Here is a 21,962-nt window from a genome sequence, read left to right on the forward strand (position 1 = left end):
TAATCAGGTTGTCCCATGTGTGGCTCACAATTAATCCCCATTTTACAGATGAGGTAACTGAGGCACAGAGAAGTGAAGTGACTTGCCTGCAGTCACACAGCTGACAAGTGGCAGAGCCGGAAGTGAAGTGACTTCCCCAAGATCTCACAGCAGACAAGTGGTGGAGCTGGGATTAGAATCCAGGTCCTTCTGACTCCCTGGCCCTTGGCCTAGCCACTAGGCCCAACTGCTTCTTTGGGGATCAGGCTTATAATCAATCAATTAATCAATAGTATTATCGAGTGCTTACCCTGTGCAGAGCACTGTACTCTGTGTTTAGGGGAATACAGTACAGTTAATAGACACAATCGCTCACTACTTGCCCGGGACCACTGCCTTAGAAAGCCGTTCAGCTGGATCCGGGGCATGTAGTGTCCTGTCCTAGGCCCTGAGTTGCTCCAGGCTGACCTGACCCATTGGTCTGGATTGCAGCTGGCCAGTTGCCCTCCAGGGAGATGAATGGGTCCCTCTTAACTGCAGACTTGCTGTGGACCAATCCTGTTGGCAAGGCCCAGAAATGTACTTTCTACATGCTACTCTCCCACTACAACTCAGCCCGCACTCTTTGCCCCCCTAATGCCAAACTCGATCTCGTCTATCTTGCCGTTGACTTCTTGCCCACATCCTGCCTCTGGCCTGGACTGCCCTTCCTCCTCATATCTGACAGACGAGCAACGTGGCTTAGTGGAAAGAGCAAGGGCTTGGGAGTCAGAGATCATGGGTTCTAATCACTGCTCTGCCACTTGTCAGCTGTGATTTTGGGCAAGTCATTTACCTTCTCTGTGTCTCAGTTACCTCATCTGGAAAATGGGGATTAAGACTGTAAACTCCACCTGGGACAACCTGATAATCTAGTATCTCCCCCGGTGCTTAGAACAGTCCTTGGCACATTGTAAGTGCTTAAGAAATAACATCATTATTATTCAAAGCCTTATTGAAGCACATCTCCCCCAAGAGGCTTTCTCTAATAATAATAAGAACTGTTGGAATAGAGAAAAGTTAGTCAGGTCGGACACAGTCCCTGCCACATGGAGCTCACAGTCTAAGATGTGTGTTGGGGAAAGAACAGGATTTAAATCCCCATTTTACAGATGAGGAAACTGAGACATAGAGAAGTTAAGCGACTTGACCAAGTTCACACAGAAGTTGAGCGGCAATCTGAGATTAAAACTCAGACCTGTGTTCTTTCCACTAGTCCATGCTGATTCTCTTGAATAAAGAGTTGGAAAAGCATTTTACTTTCTAAGGTAAATTCCTCATTCCTTCATTTGGGAAACTGTCTTGCCATCTATTTAAGAATCCAGCTCTAAGCATGAGATCTTCCTGGCATTGTGGTGTTGGGGGGAGTCAGCTGTTGCTATGAGTAACTTGGGGTGTTTGCAAACACATTCAGACCCTTTGGGCTGGATTGCAGTCCCGGTTACTGATTTAAAAGAGAATTTATTTTCCTTGCAAGACGATCTTTTTAAAAATCCATTTCACAGCTCCGCTGGACACGCCGTTGGCCGCGTCCCAGCAGCATTCCCCAGTGCGAAACCAGTCTCTCAGCACCCCCCCGGCCCCTTTCCCCACACTCCTTCCTGCTAGTTTAGTCGCCCCTGGAGCTGTGCCCCTTAATGGGGCCTGGGCCAATGGCTGCTCTGTTGTCCTGGAGAAATCACCAAGATTTAACTTTCTCTGGACCAAAATTTCATGGGAACCTCAGCCACCTGGGTAGCAGTAGCCACGATGATCCTCGATGGCAACAGGCTTTTGGGCATTCGTTATTTACCCCATAGTGCTTGTGTTCATATCTGTAAATTACATGCTATTTATTTATATTAATGTCTAGACTGTGGACTGTCAGCCTCCTCTAGACCGTAACCTTGTTGCGGTTAGAGAATGAGCCTGTTATATTGCTATTGTCCTCTCCAAGGGCTTAGTAAAGTGCTCTGCACTCAGTAAGTGCTCAATAAATAGGATTGTCTGACTGACTAAACTCTGCAATGTGTCTACCAACTCCATTGTACTACACTCTCCCCATCAATAATCAATCAGTGGTATTTAATAATAATAGTAATATCAATGTTGGTATTTGTTAAGCACTTACTATGTGCTGTTCTAAGCGCTGGGGTAGATACAGGGTAATCATATTGTCCCACGTGAGGCTCACGGTTAATCCCCATTTTACAGATGAGGTAACTGAGGCACAGAGAAGTGAAGTGACTTGCCCACAGTCACACAGCTGACAAGTGGCAGAGCCAAGATTCGAACTCATGACCTCTGACTCCCAAGCCCGGGCTCTTTCCACTCAGCCACACTGCTTCTCTAAGTGCTTTCGTGAGCATTTACTCTGTGCAGAGCACTGTTCTAGAGCTTGGGGGAGTACAGTATAACAGAATTAGCAGAAATGTTCCCTGCCCATAATCAGCTTACAGTACAGAGGAGAAGACAGACATTCATTTGAATAAGTAATTTATAATAAATAATTTAAAGATGTGGACATAAGTGTTCTGGGGTGGGAGTAAATCAAATGTCCAAAGTTCACAGATCCAAGTGCATAGATTACACAGAAGGGAGACCGAGTTGGGGAAAAGAAAGCTTAATCAAGGAAGGCCTCCCAAGTGCTTAGTTCTCTGCATGTAGTAAGCATTCAATCAATACCATTGTTGTTGATGAGAAACAGCATGGTTTAGTAGCAAGAGCATGGTTTGGGAGTCAGAGGACGTGGGTTCCAAAACGGCCTCCACCACTTGTCTGCTGTGTGATCTTGGGCAAGCGGCTAAACTTCTCTGTGCCTCAGTTACCTCATCTGTAAAATGGGGATTAAGATTGAGAGCCCCATGTGGACCAACCTGATTACCTTGTATCTATCCCAGCGTTTAGAACAGTGCTTGGCACATAGTAAGCGCTTAACAATACCATAGTAATAATAATAATGATCAGACTATTAGTGTCAGCTGAATCAGACTCCTCAAGCAATCGATCAGTTGTTTGACTGATTGGTTACTAGCAGGAATAAGAGAGGACAGTGTGCTCACTGACTGCCTGAAGCTTATAGGGTGGAGGGCCCAGAAGTCAGAGAATAGGATTTTGGGACTCAGTTTTTCTTGCTCCAGAGAAGTGGTGTATGACCTAGTCAGTCAGTGGTATTTATTGAGTGCTTACTGTGTGCACAGCATTGTACTAAGCGCTTGGGAGAGTACAGTATAGCAATAAACAAATACATTTCCTGCCCCCAACAAGCTTACGGTCTAGAGGTGAGCTTCTAACTATGCAGGAGCGGCTGAAAGTTTGGATTTGCTACAAATAGTTCCTCTTTTCCAATCCTGGCTGTAGCCATGATTTGCAGTATCTGATGTTGGTTTTCAATCATTAAGTCGATAGTATTAATTGAGCACCTAATGGGTAGGATAGAGGTAAAAAACACAGTTCCTGTGTCAAGGAATTTACAATTTAAGAGATGACAGATTGCAGAGGCAGGTTTTGGTTCTACCTCTCCAAATAAAACAAATGGGCAAATACAGAGTTTTGTTTGGAGAAAATATGGCCTTAGTAGAAAGAGCATGGGCCTGGGAATTGGCAGAGCTGGGTTCTAATCCCAGCTCAGCTACTTCTCTACTGTGGGACCTAGGGCAAGTCACTTGACTTCTCTTTGCTTAGTTTCCTTATTGGTAAATGGGGATGAAATACCTGTTCTCCATCTCCCTTAGACTGTGGAACCCCTTATGGGATAGAGAGTGTGCCTGATGGGCTTATATTGGATCTAGCCCACCTCTTGGCAGACAGTAAGCATTTAGTAAATACCACCATTGTTATTATATTTTTTATGGTGTTTGTTAAGCACTTACTATCTGCCAGGCACTCTACTAAGCTCTGTAGTAGATAATAATGTTGGTATTTTTTAAGTGCTTACTATGTGCAGAGCACTGTTCTAAGCACTGGCTAGAGACAGGGTAATCAGGTTGTCCCACGTGAGGCTCACAGTCCTAATCCCCATTTTACAGATGAGGGAACTGAGGCACAGAGAAGTTAAGTGATTTGCCCACAGTCACACAGCTGACAAGCGGCAGAGGCAGGATTCGAACCCATGACCTCTGACTCCCAAGCCCGTGCTCTTTTCACTGAGCCACGCTGCTTCTCTAATAGATGAAACCTAATCAGGTTGTAGAGTCCCTGTCCCACATGGGGCTAGCTCATGGTCTTAATCCCCTTTTACAAATGAGGTCACTGAGGCCCAGAGAAGTGAAGTGACTTGACCAAGATCACACAGCAGACAAATGGCAGAGGCAGGATTAGAACCCAGGTCCTTCTGAGTCCCAGGTCTGTGCTCTATCTATTAGGCACCGTTGCTTCTCTGTTATTTTCCTGATGGTCCGTTTTCCGCCTTTCAGGTAGATTTTGCGGCGATAAAATCCCGGAGCCCCTCATCTCTACAGACAGCCGACTCTGGGTCGAGTTCCGCAGCAGCAGCAATATCCTGGGCAAGGGCTTCTTTGTCACTTATGAAGGTACGTGCCGGCTTCTGAATCAGCCTCCCTGCCCCTTCTCCTCCTCTCCCTCACCCCTCCCAAGCAGATCACACGTGACTGCCGGCGCAGGGGTGGTGGACAAAGGAGGGGCATGGAGTTGGGTCCCCTGAAAAACAAAACAAAAAACACCCTTCCAGTTCCATAAAAGGACCATCATATCCTTCCGGAGCAGGTGTTAAAATTGATCTAACCTTTAGCTCGGTAAAAATACAGTCAGTTCTCAGCTAATACAGGGTTACTTTCCTGATGGTAATAATAATCATAATAATTATGGTATTTGTTAAGTGCTTACTAGCGCTTGGGGTAGATCCAAGGTAATTCATTCATTTATTCAATCATACTTATTGAGCGCTTATGTGTACAGAGCACTGTACTAAGCTCTTGGAAAGTACAATTCGGCAACAAATAGAGACAATCCAGGTTGAACACAGTCCCTGTTCCACATGAGGCTCACAGTCTCAATCCCCATTTTACAGATGAGGTAACTAAGGCCCAGAGAAGTTAAATGACTTGACCAAGGTCACACAGCAGACAAGTGGCAGAGCTGGGATTAGAACCTCTGACCCCTAGAAGCAGTGTGGCTCAGTGGAAAGAGCCCGGGCTTGGGACTCAGAGGTCATGGGTTCGAATGCTGACTCTGCCTCTTGTCAGCTGTGTGACTGTGGGCAAGTCACTTCACTTCTCTGTGCCTCAGTTCCCTCATCTGTAAAATGGAAATGAAGACTGTGAGCCTCACATGGGACAACCTCATTCCCCTGTATCTACCCCAGCGCTTAGAACAGTGCTCTGCATGTAGTAAGCGCTTAACAAATACCAACATTATTAAGCCCGTGCTCTTGCCACTAGGCCAGGTGCTTCACTAAATACAAGAAGCAGCGTGGCTCAGTGGAAAGAGCACGGGCTTGGGAGTCAGAAGTTATGAGTTTGAATCCTGACTCTGCCACTTAATAATAATGTTGGTATTTGTTAAGCGCTTACTATGTGCCGAGCACTGTTCTAAGCGCTGGGGTAGACATAGGGGAATCAGGTTGTCCCACGTGGGGCTCACAATCTTAATCCCCATTTTACAGATGAGGGAACTGAGGCACAGAGAAGTTAAGTGACTTGCCCACAGTCACACAGCTGACAAATGGCAGAGCTGGGATTCAAACTCATGAGCCCTGACTCCAAAGCCCATGCTCTTTCCACTGAGCGACGCTGCTGTCAGCTCTGTGACTGTGGGCAAGTCACTTAACTTCTCTGTGTCTCAGTCACCTCATCTGTAAAATGAGGATTAACTGTGAGCCTCATGTGGGACAACCTGATTACCCTGTATCTACCCCAGCGCTTAGAACTGTGCTCGGCACATAGTAAGCGCTTTACAAATACCAACATTATTATTATTATTATAAATACCTCAAAAGCCCAAGTTTTAGTGGCCGTGCTTTTACCGGAGCAACGAGCCTGTGCCTAATTGCTTCTTCCGACATCGCATCGCCTTGTTGGAAACATGTTTTCTCCATAACTTGCCGTCAAAATCCACATTGCCTGAAAACTGGCTGTACTAGCCAAAGGGACGAAATGAAAGATTCTTGCCGCCATCTAACGGTGGCAAATGGTTACAATATATATTGCCTTTCTGCAAAATTATTTTGCACTGGTTCCAAATCCAGTGTCTTTTCCTTTCAGCCCAAGGGAGATCCCTCTGGGGAAAAAGGTTCCTTACCTCTTGCTTTCTTTTATTTTTGGAAGCTATCTGCGGAGGAGAAATTAACAAAGACGCCGGTCAGATTCAGTCTCCCAATTATCCGGATGACTACAGGCCTTCCAAGGAATGTGTGTGGACGATCACCGTGTCGGAGGGGTTTCACGTGGGGCTGTCGTTCCAGGCATTCGAGGTGAGATGAAGTTGCCTTCCTTAAGGAATGATCTAAAAAAAAAAATTCAGGCCAGCATCCTGTGCTCCACTAAGTGGAATGTTTCCTGCTGATATGAGCGTGAAACAGTGTGACTACCGGTCTGTCCGAGATTACTGCTCTCTTCTCCATCCATCAATGGTACTTATTGAGCGCTTACTACGTGCAGAGTACTGCCCTGAGTGCTTGGGGAGTACAGTGCAACAGGATTAGCAGAAATGTTCTATACCCACAGTGAGCTTACAGTCTAGGGGGAGAGATAGAAGTTAGGATGAATAAATAAGTAATTTATAATGTATCATTTAATGATTACTATTATTATTATTAATAATGATAATGGTATTTGTTAAGCGCTTACTATTTGGCAAATATCATCACTTGGTGGTATGAAGGAGCTTCTCACAGATGCCTACCCTTTAGAGTGACATACCATCCTGAGCAGTTTCTTCTCTTTTCACCTGAACAGGATTTATGGGAAAAATTTTGAAAATCACTTCCTGCCCAACCCTGATGCCCTGGAACATGGCTAGCAATTCTGTAATATTGAACTCTTCCAAGTGCTTAGTGCCAAAGTGCCAGGCCTGCCAATTGGACACTGGGTAGGCAATGATGCCCGGACCCCTAGAACCTACTCGGACACCCCCCCAATCCTCCCCCCTCAATCCTGACTGTAACCCCTGCTGACTCCCAAGAGAGAGCAGAGGTGGAAAGGACCCTGGATATCTTATGAAGGGTGGGCTGGGGTCACAACCAGTGGTGCTGTCATGAGGACAACAGAGGACAGCACCCCCTCCCCAATTATTCCTCTCTTGTTCCTTAGCCCTGGTCTTAATTCCCACTCCCCCATCTTTCTCCTCCCCACCTCCACCTCTTCTCTGGCTTCACTCCCCACTCTTTCCCACCTACGGGGTCCAGATTTTGGGCATCTTTAGGAAGTCTGGATTGGTTCTCAGGATGCCAGGAAAATCTTGGCTGGGGATCAAGGGGTAGTAATAATAATAATAATGATAATTGTGGTATTTAAGTGTTTACTCTGTGCCAGGCACTGTACTAAGAACTGGGGTGGATACATACAAATCGGGTTGGACACAGTCTCTAACCCACATGGGGCTCACAATCTTAATCCCCATTTTACAGATGAGGAAACTGAGGCTCAGAGAAGTGAAATGACTTGCCCATGGCCACACAGCAAACAAGGGGCAGAGCTAGAATAAAAACCTATGACATTCTGATTCCCAGACCTGTGCTCTATCCACTATGCCATACTTTGCCCACATAGGCAAGTGACGCAGCGTGATATTTGCTTACAGGACAGTGCCAGCCTCCTTACTGCCTCCCCATGACTGCTTTCAACTTGGAGCTACTGAGATGTGGGGCTCAGAAATAAAGGAATCTCTGGTCTTCAGACCAGAGACCCCATCCCTCTTCCTCCAAAACCCACCTCTCAAGTGTTCACATTGAGTGTGTTCTGTCTCGCTGCGGATCCCTTGCCCATATCCTCCCTCTGTCCTGGAACATCCTCCCTCTTCATATAATAATAATAATTGTGGTATTTGTTAAGCGCTTACTATGTGTACCAGGCACTGTACTAAGCGCTGAGGTGGATATGAGCAAATCAGGTTGGACACAGTCCCTGTCCCACATGGGGCTCCCAATCTCAATCCCCATTTTACAGATGAGGTAAATGAGGCACAGAGAAGTGACGTGACTTGCTCGAGGTCACACAACAGTCAAATGGTGGATCCAGGATTAGAACCCATGACCTTCTGACTTCCAGGCCCATGCTCTATCCACTACTCCATGCTGCTTCTCTTTATATTTGACAGTCCACCATTCTCCCCACCATCAGAGCCCTCTTAAAATCACTTCTCCTCCAAGAGGCCTTCCCTGTCTAAGCCCTCTCTTTTGTGTTACCTATGTGCTTGGGTATGTACCCCTTAAGCATTATAATATACACCCCTTCTCCACAGCATTTATGTATTATGTACACATCCTTACAGTCTGCCATTTCCCCTAGGTGTAATTTAGTTTCATATCAGTGTCCCCCTCTAAACTCCTTGTGGGCAGGGATAGCATCTACCAACTCTATGTATTGTACTCTCCCAAGAGCTTAGTACAGTGCCCTGCACACAGTAAGCACTCAATTAATACTCCTGATCGACTGACTGACTGAAGATGGGCTTCCCGGTATGAATTTTGGAGCCAGCATGACCCTGGCCATGGCTATGTACTGGTCTCCCTGTAGATCAGGGTAGGGAGTGCACGCACATTCTTGCACTTATGACACAGCCCTATCATGCCCTCCTTGGCTAAATCAATTAACCGCGATATTTATTAAGTATTTACTATGTACTAAGCCCTAGGTAGAAAAAGATAATAAAGTCTGACACAGTCCTTATTAATAATAATAATGATGATGGTATTTGTTAAGCACCTACTATGTGCCAAGCACTGTTCCTCATGGGATTCACAAGCAAAGAGGGAGGGTGAACAGATATTTTATTTCTATTTTTCAGATGAAGCAGCCAGGGCCCAGCAGGTCAGTGGCAGAGCCAGAATTAGAATCCAGGTCTCCTTTCTCCCAGTCCTCTGGTCTTTACACTAGGCCATGCTGTCTCCCATAGTTATTGACTTTTGGATTGATCCTGGAGTCCAGATTGCTCTATACCGCAAAGGTCAGCTCTAATGTTTAGGAGTGGTTTAGTCATTTAAAAAACACTGAAAACGGTTGTAGTGTGAACCCCATATAGGACAGGAACTATGTCTGACCTGATGTAAGCTCACTGTTGGCAGGAAACGTTTCTACCAACTCTTGTCTTGTACTCTTCCAAGCACGGTAAGCCTTCAGTAAATACCATCGATGATGATGATGATGATTTTGTATCTGCCTCAGTGCTTAGTACACTTAGTATTGGGCAAGACATTTCTTTCTGTCTCAGTTACCTCATCTGTAAAATAGGGATTGAGACCGTGAGCCCCATGTGGGACAGGGACTGTGTTCAACCTGACTGGCTTGTATCTACCTCAGTGCTTAGTAAGTGCTTAACAAATACAATTCTTACTATTATTATTATTTTTATTATTACAGTGCTCTGCACATAGTAAATGCTTAACAAATGCTATCATTATTATTGTAAGGAATGTTACTAAGGAAATGGCATTCTGCAGTTGGATGAACATTATAAAAATAAAACCTCAAATTTTGGAAATTTAAAGCCAATTTTTACTCAAATTGTAAAAAATGCCCTGATGGTTGGCCCAGAATGATAAATTGTTTTTTAAACCCCACAAAGCCACCCCAAATGCAAACCCATCCAAGCCTTCTTCCTCTCTTGCCCCCATCACCAAAGGGGAAGGCTCTTGACACCCCATTTCCCTCTGCCAGGTGGAAAGACATGACAGCTGCACTTACGACTACCTGGAAGTCCGGGACGGCTCCACCGAGGACGGTCCTCTGATCGGCCGTTTCTGTGGCTACGAAAAGCCAGATGACATCAAATCCAGCTCCAACAAAATGTGGATGAAGTTTGTGTCCGACGGCTCTATCAATAAAGCAGGGTTTGCCGCCAATTTCTTTCAGGGTACGGATTCGATCGTGACCTTTTAGTCGACGGACACAGGGAGAGGGCCAGTGTTTGGGAGGGAGGGAGAGAAGAAGAGCCGGTTCAGTCGTCCCCGTTTTAACCACGAAGCAAGTGGAGAATGGGTCAGGGGGCTGTGGGTGGGGAGGGTTTCTCCCTCTAGAATCCATAAGATGAGTTACTAAAGCCCGCTCAATAACAAATGGAAGAATTGGCACCCGCAGATTTTTATCCCTTTCTTCACTTTATCCCTTTCACCTTCAGCCTCCTCTGGTAAGTGGGGAGGTCAGTGGAATCCACACCCTTAACCCTAGCTCATGCTGCGGTGAATGTGTTCATCTATTTGTGTGCACATGTATCTTTTGTACGTATCTTGTCTCTTGTGGCCTGGATTTGTTCATGCTGCAGTGTTTATGCTTTTGTCCTGCCTCCCCACTCTAGATTGAAAACTTCCCAAGGGCAGAGATTGTATGGTGCTCTTCGCTGGTGACCTCTAAAATGATGCCAGGTTACGATGGACAATCAGTGAATGCCATTGGTTGACCAACTTCCTAGTTTAGGAATGCCACGCGGCTTCTCAATCAATCAATGGTATTTATGGAGTGCTTACTGTATGCAGAGCACTGTACTAAGTGCCTGGGAGAGGACAATATAACAGAGTTAGTAAAAATGTTCCCTGCCCACAAGAAGCTTACAATGTACAGTGGGAGACGGCCATTAATTAATTGATAGACATTATTCATTCAATAATATTTATTGAGTGCTAACTATGTGCAGAACACTGTACTAAGCGCTTGGAATGTGCAGTTCGGCAACAGATAGAGACAATCCCTGCCCAGTGATGGGCTTACAGTCTAATTGGGGGAGACAGATGGACAAAAACAAGACAGCATAATCACGATAAATAGAATCAAAGGGATGTGCACCTCATTAACAAAATAAATAGGGTAATAAAAATATATATAAATGAGCACAGTGCTGAGGGGAGGGGAAGGGAGAGAGGGAGGAGCAGAGGGAAAGGGGGCTTAGCTGAGGGGAGGTGAAGGGGGGAAGGGGGAGGGAGCAGAGGGCGGAGGGGCAGCAGAGAGGGAGCAGAGGGAACAGCTTCTCCACTGTTCAGTAAATGACACCCGGAGCAATGTGTAGTGACCAGTAGGTCCTCAGTGTTTACTAACAATCACATGGGATTCCTGGGGGTGACGTGTCAGACAAGAGGAGAGAGGGTAAGGCGAGGGACAGTGCTTTCTGGGACTTTTATCCTGGGTTGGTGAGCATTCATTCATTCAATCATTTTTTGAGTGCTTACTGTGTGTGAAGCACTGTACAAAGCACTTGAGAGAGTACAATATAAAACTAAACAGACACATTCCCTGCCCACAATGAGCTTATAGTCTAATAATAATAATAATGTTGATATTTGTTAAGCGCTTACTATGTGCCGAGCACTGTTCTAAGCACTGGAGTAGACACAAGGGAATCAGGTTGTCCCACGTGGGGCTCACAGTCTTAATCCCCATTTTACAGATGAGGTAACTGAGGCACCGAGAAGTGAAGTGACTTGCCTAAAGTCACACAGCTGACAAGTGGCCAAGCCAGGATTCGACCCATGACCTCTGACTCCAAAGCCCGTGCTCTTTCCACAGAGCCACGCTGCTTCGTCTAGAGGGGAAGACAGATATTATTATAAATAATAAAGTAAACAGATAAATTACAGATATGTAACAGTAAAATGCAGATTGTATTATAAAAGTACAGATTATAATAATAAAATACAGATATGAATAAAGGGAGCAAGTCAGGGCAATGCAGAAGGGAATGGGAGAAGAGGAAAGGAGGGTTTAGTCAGGGACTTCAATAAGGCTTTGAAGTGGAGGAAAGTAATCATTTGCCGGATATGAGATTATGGCAGGTCTTAGCCCCTTGCAATGGTGGGGAATGGGTCAACTGGGGGTGCACTCCTCTCTATGGAGAACCCCCTCGGCACGTTAGACTGTGAGCCTGTCTTTAGGCAGGGATTGTCTCTATCTGTTGCCGAATTGTACATTCCAAGCCCTTAGTAAAGTGCTCTGCACATAGTAAGTGCTCAGTAAATACTAATGAATGAATGAATGAGCTCATCCCTTCCAGAAGTAGCCCAGTTCATCGGGCTGCCAAGTCTCAGACCTCACTGTGGCCAAGGCCGAACCAAAGAGAGCCAACAGTCGGTCAACGGAATTTACCACGCGCCGGCCATGTGACTGCTTCGGTTGCCCTCTCTGGACTGAGCGTCGTCGAGGAGGATCCCAAAGAAGGGACCTTGTTCCTGAGCTGGCCGGATGTAGGAAGAGCAGACCGGGCTCATACAAAGAGTCCTGAGGGATTTTGAAGTAATGGTATTTATTAAGCAGTGGACCGTACCAAGTGTTGGGGAAAAAAAAATATACATGGATGAGAATTAGACACGGTTCAAGGGCTGAAGGTCTAAGAATGTGGTGGGGAGGAGTTTGGCAGCGGACACAATCGAAGAGATGAAATAATACAAATATAAAAACAACAGAAAAGATGAAGTTTGGAGTCCAAAAAGCTTGGGGATAGGGGAAACTTGTAAGGGTCACAGAGTGCTGCCAACCAGATCAAAACAATAACAATAATAATAATAAATTGTGGTATTTGTTAAGCACTTACTACGTGCCAAGCACTGTACTATGTGCTGGGGTAAATACAAGACAATCAGGTCACACATGGGGCTCACAGTCTTAAGTAGTGGGAAGAACAGGTATCGAATCCCCATTTTACAGATGAGGGAACTGAGGCACAGAGAAGTGAAGTGACTTGCCCGAGTTCACACAGCAGATACACGGCAGAGTTGGGATTAGAACCCAGGTCCGCTGACTTCCAGGTCCAGGTGCTTTCTAACAGGTCACACTGCTTCTCCTTTCCGAAGTACTGGCACAACCAAAGCTTGCCAACCCCCTGATATTTGGCCGTGTGCTGTTGCTGCTTCGCTCCTTTGTCTCCCTGCAGGCAGAGGCATGCTGGAAGCTGGGAGACTTGTCGGGATTTGATGTGGGGCAGCAGGGGTTCCCGGTGGTTTAGCTCAGAAGTCCGTTGGGAAAAGAGGCCGCCATCGAAGCTTAAATCCCTCGCAGCCTCCTTGAGCCATCCCACTCTGGAGACTGCACCAGAGGCCAAGAAGAAAGCTCAGTGAAGAGCTGGAGGAGAGAGAAATGTTGTGTGCTGGTCCGGCCAGAGAAGTTTCATGGTGGATTGGGGGTTCCCCCGGGCCCCGAGACTGACAGATGGCCTCTTTCCTCCTCCCCATTCCTTTCCCTCCTGCTCCCTGGGCAAAGCACAATTCCCTGTCAACTGGTGCCTTTGTAAAGAGCTTGTCCCAGGGCCGTGCTTGCAATTCTCCACGGGTCCAGGGTGCCAAGAGCCTGGGTCAGTGGTATGAGTGAAAGGCACTAAGCGGGCAGCACCAATGAAACGCGGCAGGCTGGGACCAAGTAAATAGGTCTTTGCTGCCAGCTGGCTGGCGATTCCAGGCTGAGGGCCGGCCGGTCGGTGGGTGGGAGACCCTGTTGCCCGGTGCCAACTAGCTCTCGGTTTCTGGCCTGGCCCATTTGGCAAGTTTTACTTCTCATCCGCCGTTCCTGCTGGCTGGGCGGCAGCCAGGGGTTGCCCGGCGGGTGAAATTCAGGGGTTTGCTTTATTCCCATGGGAGAGATGCTTTTGGCTTTCGCTTGGCGGCTGTGCCACACGGTGCCTGCTGCCTGGTACCCGCCCTTGGATGATGCCTCTTTTACCCGACCAGCAATCAAGCTGAGAGTGGAGGGGGTAGATCCTGGATGTCCCAACCCCCGGTAATAATAATAATAATGATGGTATTTGTTAAGCACTTACTATGTGCCAAGCACTGTTCTAAAGCGATGGGATAGATACAAAGTCATCAAGTTGTCCCATGTGGGGCTCACAGTCTTAATCTCCATTTTCCAGATGAGGTAACTGAGGCACCGAGAAGTTAAGTGATTTGCCCAAAGTCACACAGCTGACAATTGGTGGAGCTAGGTTTCGAACCCACATCCTCTGACTTCCAAGCCCACGCTTTTTCCACTAAGCCATGCCACTGTCACCTGACCAGAAGTTCTAGCTGAGGGTGGGTGAGGTGGACACAGGGAACCCCACCCGGCCTGATGGGCTTGTCTTCCTCCCCCACAGAGGTAGACGAATGCTCCCAGCCAGACAACGGCGGCTGCGAACAGCGCTGTGTCAATACGCTGGGCAGCTATAAGTGTGTGTGTGATCCTGGCTACGAGCTGACGGCCAATAAGAAGACCTGTGAAGGTCAGTGTCTGGCTAAGGTGAGGCAAAGGGAAGGTGGGAGATGGATGCTCCAAGGGAGATGTGGCAAAACAAGCAAAGGGAATGGGGAAAAATGAGCTGGCTTTGACTTCTCTCAGCTTGTAATTAAAGATCGAGGATCCATGGGGAGTTGCTGTGGCTTCAAATTCTGAGTTATGCGATGTCCCAGTTCCAGATGTGAGGGTTTGGTGCTAAACTGCTAGTCCATTAAGGGGGCTTTGCAGTCGGGGAAGTACAACTTCTCCATCCAAACCTGATAATAATGATGATAGTAATAATGGCATTTGTTAAGCGCTTACTACGTGCCAGGCACTATACTAAGTGCTGTGGGGTGATACAAGCAAATCTGGTTGGACACAGTCCCTGTCCCACATGAGGCTCACAGTCTTAATCCCCATTTTACAGATGAGGGAACTGAAGTACAGAGAAGTGAAGTGACTTACCCAAAGTCACACAGCAGAAAAGCGGCAAAGCCGGGATTAGACCCAGGTCCTTCTGACTCCCAGGCCCGTGCTCCATCCACTAGGCCATGCTACTGATTCTTAGTGGAGGGCTAGTAGATGGCTAGTGGCTAGCTTTTGGATGTCTGGTGGTTTCCTGGGCCCAAGGGTTTGTTTTGATGGGTAAACACCACTTGAAACACGTACTGATTTATGACCTCCGCAGCTGCCTGTGGAGGCTTCATCACCAAGCTTAACGGGACAATCACCAGCCCCGGCTGGCCCAAGGAATACCCCACAAACAAAAATTGTGTGTGGCAAGTCGTGGCTCCGACCCAGTACAGGATCTCCCTGCAATTTGAAGTATTTGAGCTGGAAGGCAATGACGTAAGTCCTCTTGGTTTTCATGGCGCTAGAAATGGATTAGGACTAGAGAGGCAGATGGAAGTGCTTCCTGGGTGCCAAGTAGAAAGGAAAGAATCAGATCGGCTTCAAAGCTCTCCATCTCCTTGCTCCCTCCTACCTCACCTCCCTTCTCTCCTTCTACAGCCCACCCCGTACACTCCGCTCCTCTGCCGCTAACCTCCTCACTGGGCCTCCCCTGGCCCAAGTCCTACCTCTGGCCTGGAATGCCCTCCCTCTTCACATCAGCTAAACTAGCACACTTCCCCCCTTCAAAATCCTACTGAAAGCTCACCTCCTCCAGGAGGACTTCCCAGGCTGAACCCCCTTTCCTCAGCTTCTCCTCCCCTCCCCATCGCCGCTACTCCCTCCCTCTGCTCTACTCCCCTCCCCACAGCACTTGTGCATATAAGTTTATATTTATTATTCTATTTATTAATGCTATAGACATACATTTATAATTCTATTTATTTACATCGATGCTATTGATGCCTGTCTACTTGGGTTTTTTTGTTTTGTTTTATTGTCTGTCTCCCCTGTCTAGACTGTAACCCTGTTGTTGGGTAGGGATTGTCTCTGTTGCCAAATTGTACTTTTCAAGCACTTAGTACAGTGATCTGCACACAGTAAGTGCTGAATTGATATGACTGAATGAATGAAAGATCGGACACAGTTCCTGTTGAACACAGAGCTCAACAGAGGTCGGGGAGGGAGAAATTACTATTCTATTACTTGATTCTATTTATTGCTATTGTTTTTGTCTGTCTGTCTCCCCCGATTAGACTGTAAACCCGTCAATGGTCAGGGATTGTCTCTATCTGTTACCGAATTGTACATTCCAAGCGCTTAGTACAGTGCTCTGCACATAGTAAGCGCTCAATAAATACTATTGAATGAATGAATGAGAAAGGGGGTCAGCCTCATGAAGAAACTGAGGCTCAGAGAGGTTGTGACTTGCCCAAAGTCACGAAGCAGCCTAATGGCAGAGCTGAGATCAAAAACTCTTTTCAATAGGTCATGCCACCTTCTTTTGCAATATTGTCCAAAACTGACATCTTCATCTCCCATACTCTCTCCTCCCTTTCACTTTCCCATCACTGTTAACAAAACCATCATCCTTCCTGTCTCCCAAGCTCGCAACCTTGGCATCATCCTCGACTCTCCTCTCCTTCAACCCCCATGTGCAGTCAGAGCTTGTCAATTTTATCTCCACAGCAGCTCCAGCATTTGCTCCCTCCCCTCCATCTGAAATGCTACTTTACTGGTTTTATCGTTTGTCACATCCCATCTTGATTACTGCACCAGCTTCCTGACCTTCCTGCCTCCACCCTCTCCCCTTTCTTATGATGATGATGATGGTATGTGTTAAGCGCTTACTATGTGCTAGGAAAGCAAATCACATGGAGCTCACAGTCTCAACCCCCATTTTGCAGATGAGGTAACTGAGGCACAGAGAAGTGAAGTAACTGGTCTGTACTTCATTCTGCTGCCCAGATGATTTTTCTAAAAAGGCTTTCTGCTCACATCTCCTAACTCCTCAAGCATCTCCAATGATTACCCATCCACCTCCACATCAAGCAGAAATCCTCACCATTGGATTCAAGGCCCTCAGTCAGCTCTCTCCTTATTTATCCTGACTCCTCTTCCACTACAACTTTCCAAGTGTTTAGTACAGTGTTCTTTACACAGTAAGCGCTCAATAAATGTGATTGAATGAATGAACTACAACCTAGTCTGCACAGTTTGCTCCTCTGATACCAACCTACTCTCTGAATCTCGATATTGCCACCCCGATGTGATTCGTTTTTCTCAAGCCATCCCTCCCGCCAAACTCGCTATGGTCAGGGAATGTGTTGTAGTCTCTCAAGTGCTTAGTACAGTGCCCTACACACAGTAAGTGCTCAATAAATACGATTGATTGAAATTCCCTCTCCCTCCGTAACTAATAGGCCAGCACCCTCCCCATCTTCAAAGCTCTTCTGAAGTCATACCTCCTCCAGGAAGCCTCCTCTGATTAAGATCTTATCCTCCTACCCTATCTCCCCTCCCTAGACAGTAAGCACCCAATAAATACCATTGATTGATTCACTGATTAGTCCCACCCATTAAGCACTTAGGTACTCAACCCATATCCACCCCAACAATACTCATACTCAGCTGTTTCCTCTGCCTGTAATTTATTTTACTGTCTGTCTTCCTGAATAAATTATAGGCTCCTTGAAGCCAAGGATCACGTCTACTAACTATTGTACTCTCCCCACCACTTAGTACAGTGCTCGGCACAAATTGCGTACTCAATAAATACCACTGATAGATTGATCTCATTCAACCCATACGTTCAAATCCTGTCAGTTCTACCTTCATGACATCTCTAAAATCTGCTCTTCTCCATCCAGACTGGTATTACACTTAGAATAACCCAACTTGACTATGACATTAGCCTCCTCACTGACCTTCCTGTCTCCTGTCTCTTCTCTCTTCAGTCCCCACGTCACTCTTCATAAAAGTTCAGTCCATGTTTCCCCACTTTTCAAGAACCTCTAATCTTTTCATTCATTCATTCGTTCATTCATTCATTCAATAATATTTATTGAGCACTTACTGTGTGCAGAGCACTGAACTAAGCGCTTGGAAAGTACAATCCAGCAACAAATAGAGGCAATAACTACCCCAAAATGGGCTCACAGTCTAGATGGGGGAAAGCAGACATCAAAACAAGTAAACAGGCATTTTACCTCTTACCATTGGCTTTAATTGGGTGGTTTATTGTTAGTAGTAATAATAATAACAATAACAATATTTGTGGTATTTGTTAAGCATTTACTATGTGCCAACCACTGTAATAAATTCTGGGGTAGATACAAGATAATCAGATTCCTGTCACTCACTGTCTCTGTCCCTCTCTGACCCTCACAATCTAAGTAGGAGGGAGAACAGGTATTGAATTCCCAATTTACAGATGAGGAAACTGAGGCACAGAGAAGTTAAGTGACTTGCCCAAGTTCACACATCAGACAAGCGTCAATGCTGGGATTAGAACATGTTAGTTGCTCTTTACCTCTTAGTGTCATTAGTTTCCTAGTGCCTATTAACTTCTACTCAGCAAAGGATGGAAGTGGAATTTGGGCCTTGTTTTAGTCTTTTTAGTTCTTGTTTTAGTCTTTTTAGTTAATGGTGGAGTTTTTGCAGCGAGGTCTCTTTCTGTCTCTCTCTCTATCCCTCTATCCCTTCTTCTCTTTCTCTCCCTCCCACTTTCTCTCCTTTATAATGGGGTTGATGTAAGGGCTGCAGGAATCTTTTAGAGGCAAGCTGGATGGATTTGGGCCATGTGGGTTGACTGACTTTTGGCTTTGGAAACAGGATCAGCTGCCGGCACGGCAGAGGGATCAAATCTCTTCCCTCGCAGGTCTGTAAATATGACTACTTGGAGGTCCGGAGTGGGCTGTCATCTGATTCCAAGCTCCATGGCAAGTTCTGCGGATCTGAGAAGCCAGAGGTGATCACCTCGCAGAACAACAACATGCGAGTCGAATTCAAGTCGGACAACACGGTCTCCAAGCGCGGCTTCAAAGTCCACTTCTTTTCCGGTAAGTGGGTTCGTTAGAAATGGGAATGTGATCTTCCACTATGTGGGGGACGGATTAGCAGCCTGTGTCGAGGGAGTGCCTCCCGGCAGATGTTCCCGTCCCTTAGAGATTAGAATAGTATTTATTTAGCGCTTCCTGTGTGCTGAGCACTGTACTAAGCATTTCAGGGAGTACAGTACAATTACTAATCAATTGATCAATCGATTGATCAAATTTATTGAGGGCTTACTGAGTTCAGAGCACTGTACTAAGTGCTTGGGAGAGTACAATATAGCAGAGTAGCTAGACATGTTCCCTGTCCAAGGTGAGATTACAGTGGAAAGCGTTTAGTACAGTGTTCTGCACACAGCAAGTGCTCAATAAATGCGATTGAATGAATGGACATGATTCCTGTCCCCAGGCAGTTTACAATCTAGTGGGGGAGATAGACATTAAAATACATGACAAGGAAAGCAGCATGGCCTAGTGCATAGAGCATGGGCCTGGGAGTCAGAAGGATATGGTTGCTAATCCTGGTTCTGCCACTTATCTGCTGTGTGACTTTTGACAAGTCACTTCACTTCTCATGGGCCTCAGTTCCTTCATCTGTAAAATAGGGATTAAGACTGTGAACCCCATATGGGACAGGGACTGTGTCCAATCTGATGGGTCATATCTATCCCAGAGCTTAGTACAGTGCCTGCGCTTAACAAATTCCATTAAAAAAAAAAAGATAGGAGGAAGGTAAATCAAGTATCAAGATTTGTGCATAAGGGCTACTTGGGGAGAGTGGGGGTGTTGGGAGAACTCAGGGGGTAGGTGGCTAGCAAGTGCTGAAGTGACAGTTGGAGGAATTATGAGGTGCAGAGATGGGAGGCTAGGCGACTCTGGGAGGAGGCCTTCCTGCTGATTACCACCTTGGAAATGGACTTTTTACCTATTTCCTCTCCAGATAAGGATGAATGCTCCAAGGACAATGGAGGGTGTCAACACGAATGCGTCAACACATTTGGGAGTTACATTTGTCAGTGCCGAAATGGATTCACGATGCATGAAAATGGACATGACTGTAAAGAGGGTGAGGCCTTTGACCATCCCTGGGGCCTTCTCCTGGGCAGGAAATCAGAACCTCGGTTTTACCTCACCTGGGACCTCAACTCATACAGCTGAGCCAAAGGAGCCAGACGTCTCCCTTCCCCTCCACACCTCCCATTGGTGTTTTGGGGATGTATTAGCTAAGTACTTCAGCGTATCCAACCAATTTCTCTGGTGATCTTATTCCCAGAACCACCCCGTTGGCTCTTTCCTTTTCCACTCCCACCAAAATGGTCTATCCCACACTAACGACCTACTGGTTAACTGCCCCAACTTCTGGGGGTAGGGGCTGGCCTCTTCTAACAAAAGATTCATTCAGTCAAACGTTTTTATGGAATGCTTTTACTGTGTGCAGAGCACTATATTAAATGCTCGGGAAAGTCCAAATAACAATAAAGAGACACAAAGAGCTTACAGCCTAAAGAAGACAGCTCTGTGCTCCATGTGGCACAGAGAAGCAGCATGGCTTAGTGGAAAGAGCCCAGTCTTGGGAGTCAGAGGTCATGAGTTCTAATCCCGGCTCCGCCACTTAATCAGCTGTATGACTTTGGGCAAGTCACTTAACTTCTCTGTGCCTCAGTTACCTCATCTGGAAAATGGGGATTAAGACTGTAAACCCCACAAGGGACAACGTGATTACCTTGTATCTACCCCAGTGCTTAGAACAGTGCTTGGCACATAGTAAGTACTTAACAAATGCCATTATTATTATTATTATTATTATTATTAAAGGGGGAATGAGTTGTGAGGGGCCAGGTCCTATTATTATTAATTATTATTATTATTAAAGGGAGAATGAGTTGTGAGGGGCCAGGTCCTAGCTCAGTGGAGATGATTCTCCCACACGCAGAGCCCCAAAGCGGCCCGGGAAAGGGGAGAGAGGGGGAGGAGCGGTGTCTGCCGAGCCCAGTGCAACATCATTCATTCATTCAATCGTATTTATTAAGCACTTACTGGGTGCAGAACACTGTACTAAGTGCTTGGGAGAGTACAGTACAACAATAAACAGTGACAATATCTATCCACAACGAGCTCACACTCTAGATGAGGGGACACAGACATCATTGCAAATAGACATCAATTTAGATAAATGAAATAACAGATATATGCATAAGTGCTATGGGGCTGAGAGAGGGGGAAGAGCAAAGGGAGCAAGTCAGGGTGACACAGAAGGGACTGGAGATGAGGAAAGGTGGGGCTTAGGCTGGGTTGGCCTCTTGGAGGAGATGGACCTTCAATAAGCTTTGAAGGGAGGAGAGTAATTGACTGGCAGATTTGAGGAGGGAGTGCATTCCAGCTCTTCTGCCATGCCCCTCCGTCAACAGTGACAGGTTGAGCTGGGGATGAGTTGGTGTCTTCTGCTTATTTGCCCGAGATGGAAAAGAAAGAGGGTCCATGGCTAGAGGAAGCCCTTGGCCACCCAGCAGCAGGGGCACAAGGAGGCTTGTGGTCCCACTGTCTAATTCCCATTGGCCAAGTGGGCAGGTATTGACCCAGATGTCTGAGATCTGCCAAAACACTGTCCCTGGGGCCAGAAACGAGACAGGCAAAAGAGACAGGGAGGCACCATGTGGCAGAAGAGCAGAGAGCTCCGAACCGGGGCAGAAATGAATCCTATACCAACACGGTGGAGCTGGGGGGCAGGCGCAAGAGAATGGGGTGAGGGTGTGGAGTTGGATGATGCACAGGGGCTGAAATTATTAATATTATTATGGTACTTGGTAAGTGCTTAGTATGTGCCAAGCACTGTTCTAGGCACTGGGGGAGAGACAAGTCATTCAGGTTGGACACACTCCCTGTCCCACATGGGTAATCACACTCTTAATCCAATTTTCCAGATGAGATTACTAAATCCCAGAGGAGTAAAGTGATGTGGCAGAACTGGGATTAGAACTCAGGTCCTTCTGACTCCAAGACCCGAGCCCCACTAAGTTACGCTGCTCCTCTAATTGACCTTGCTGGAAAGACATTGTTGGTCCCCTTGCATTGCATTTGTGCTGTGAGATGGGGTGGTTGCATATGTGTGGCAGGAAAAATATTTACTCTTTGGTGTAGAGAAACAGGTAAAGCAATTAAGGGAAGCCCTTTTCAG

General features: G+C 46.5%; 1 protein-coding gene across 1 annotated transcript in view; it reads left to right on the forward strand.

Moving 5' to 3' along the window:
* TLL2 (tolloid like 2) overlaps positions 1-21,962 on the forward strand; it is a gene marked incomplete at its 5' end in the record, with an annotated part of 194,141 nt that overhangs the window by 157,163 nt on the left and 15,016 nt on the right. The window contains 7 exons of the mRNA XM_029059893.1: positions 4,413-4,529; positions 6,282-6,427; positions 9,831-10,026; positions 14,224-14,349; positions 15,034-15,194; positions 18,616-18,796; positions 19,728-19,853. Coding sequence (XP_028915726.1) covers positions 4,413-4,529; positions 6,282-6,427; positions 9,831-10,026; positions 14,224-14,349; positions 15,034-15,194; positions 18,616-18,796; positions 19,728-19,853 — 1,053 coding nt within the window. The remainder of the gene's footprint in view (positions 1-4,412; positions 4,530-6,281; positions 6,428-9,830; positions 10,027-14,223; positions 14,350-15,033; positions 15,195-18,615; positions 18,797-19,727; positions 19,854-21,962) is intronic.

The sequence above is a fragment of the Ornithorhynchus anatinus genome, chromosome 3 (genome assembly GCF_004115215.2).
Source record: "Ornithorhynchus anatinus isolate Pmale09 chromosome 3, mOrnAna1.pri.v4, whole genome shotgun sequence".
Lineage (NCBI taxonomy): Eukaryota > Metazoa > Chordata > Mammalia > Monotremata > Ornithorhynchidae > Ornithorhynchus > Ornithorhynchus anatinus.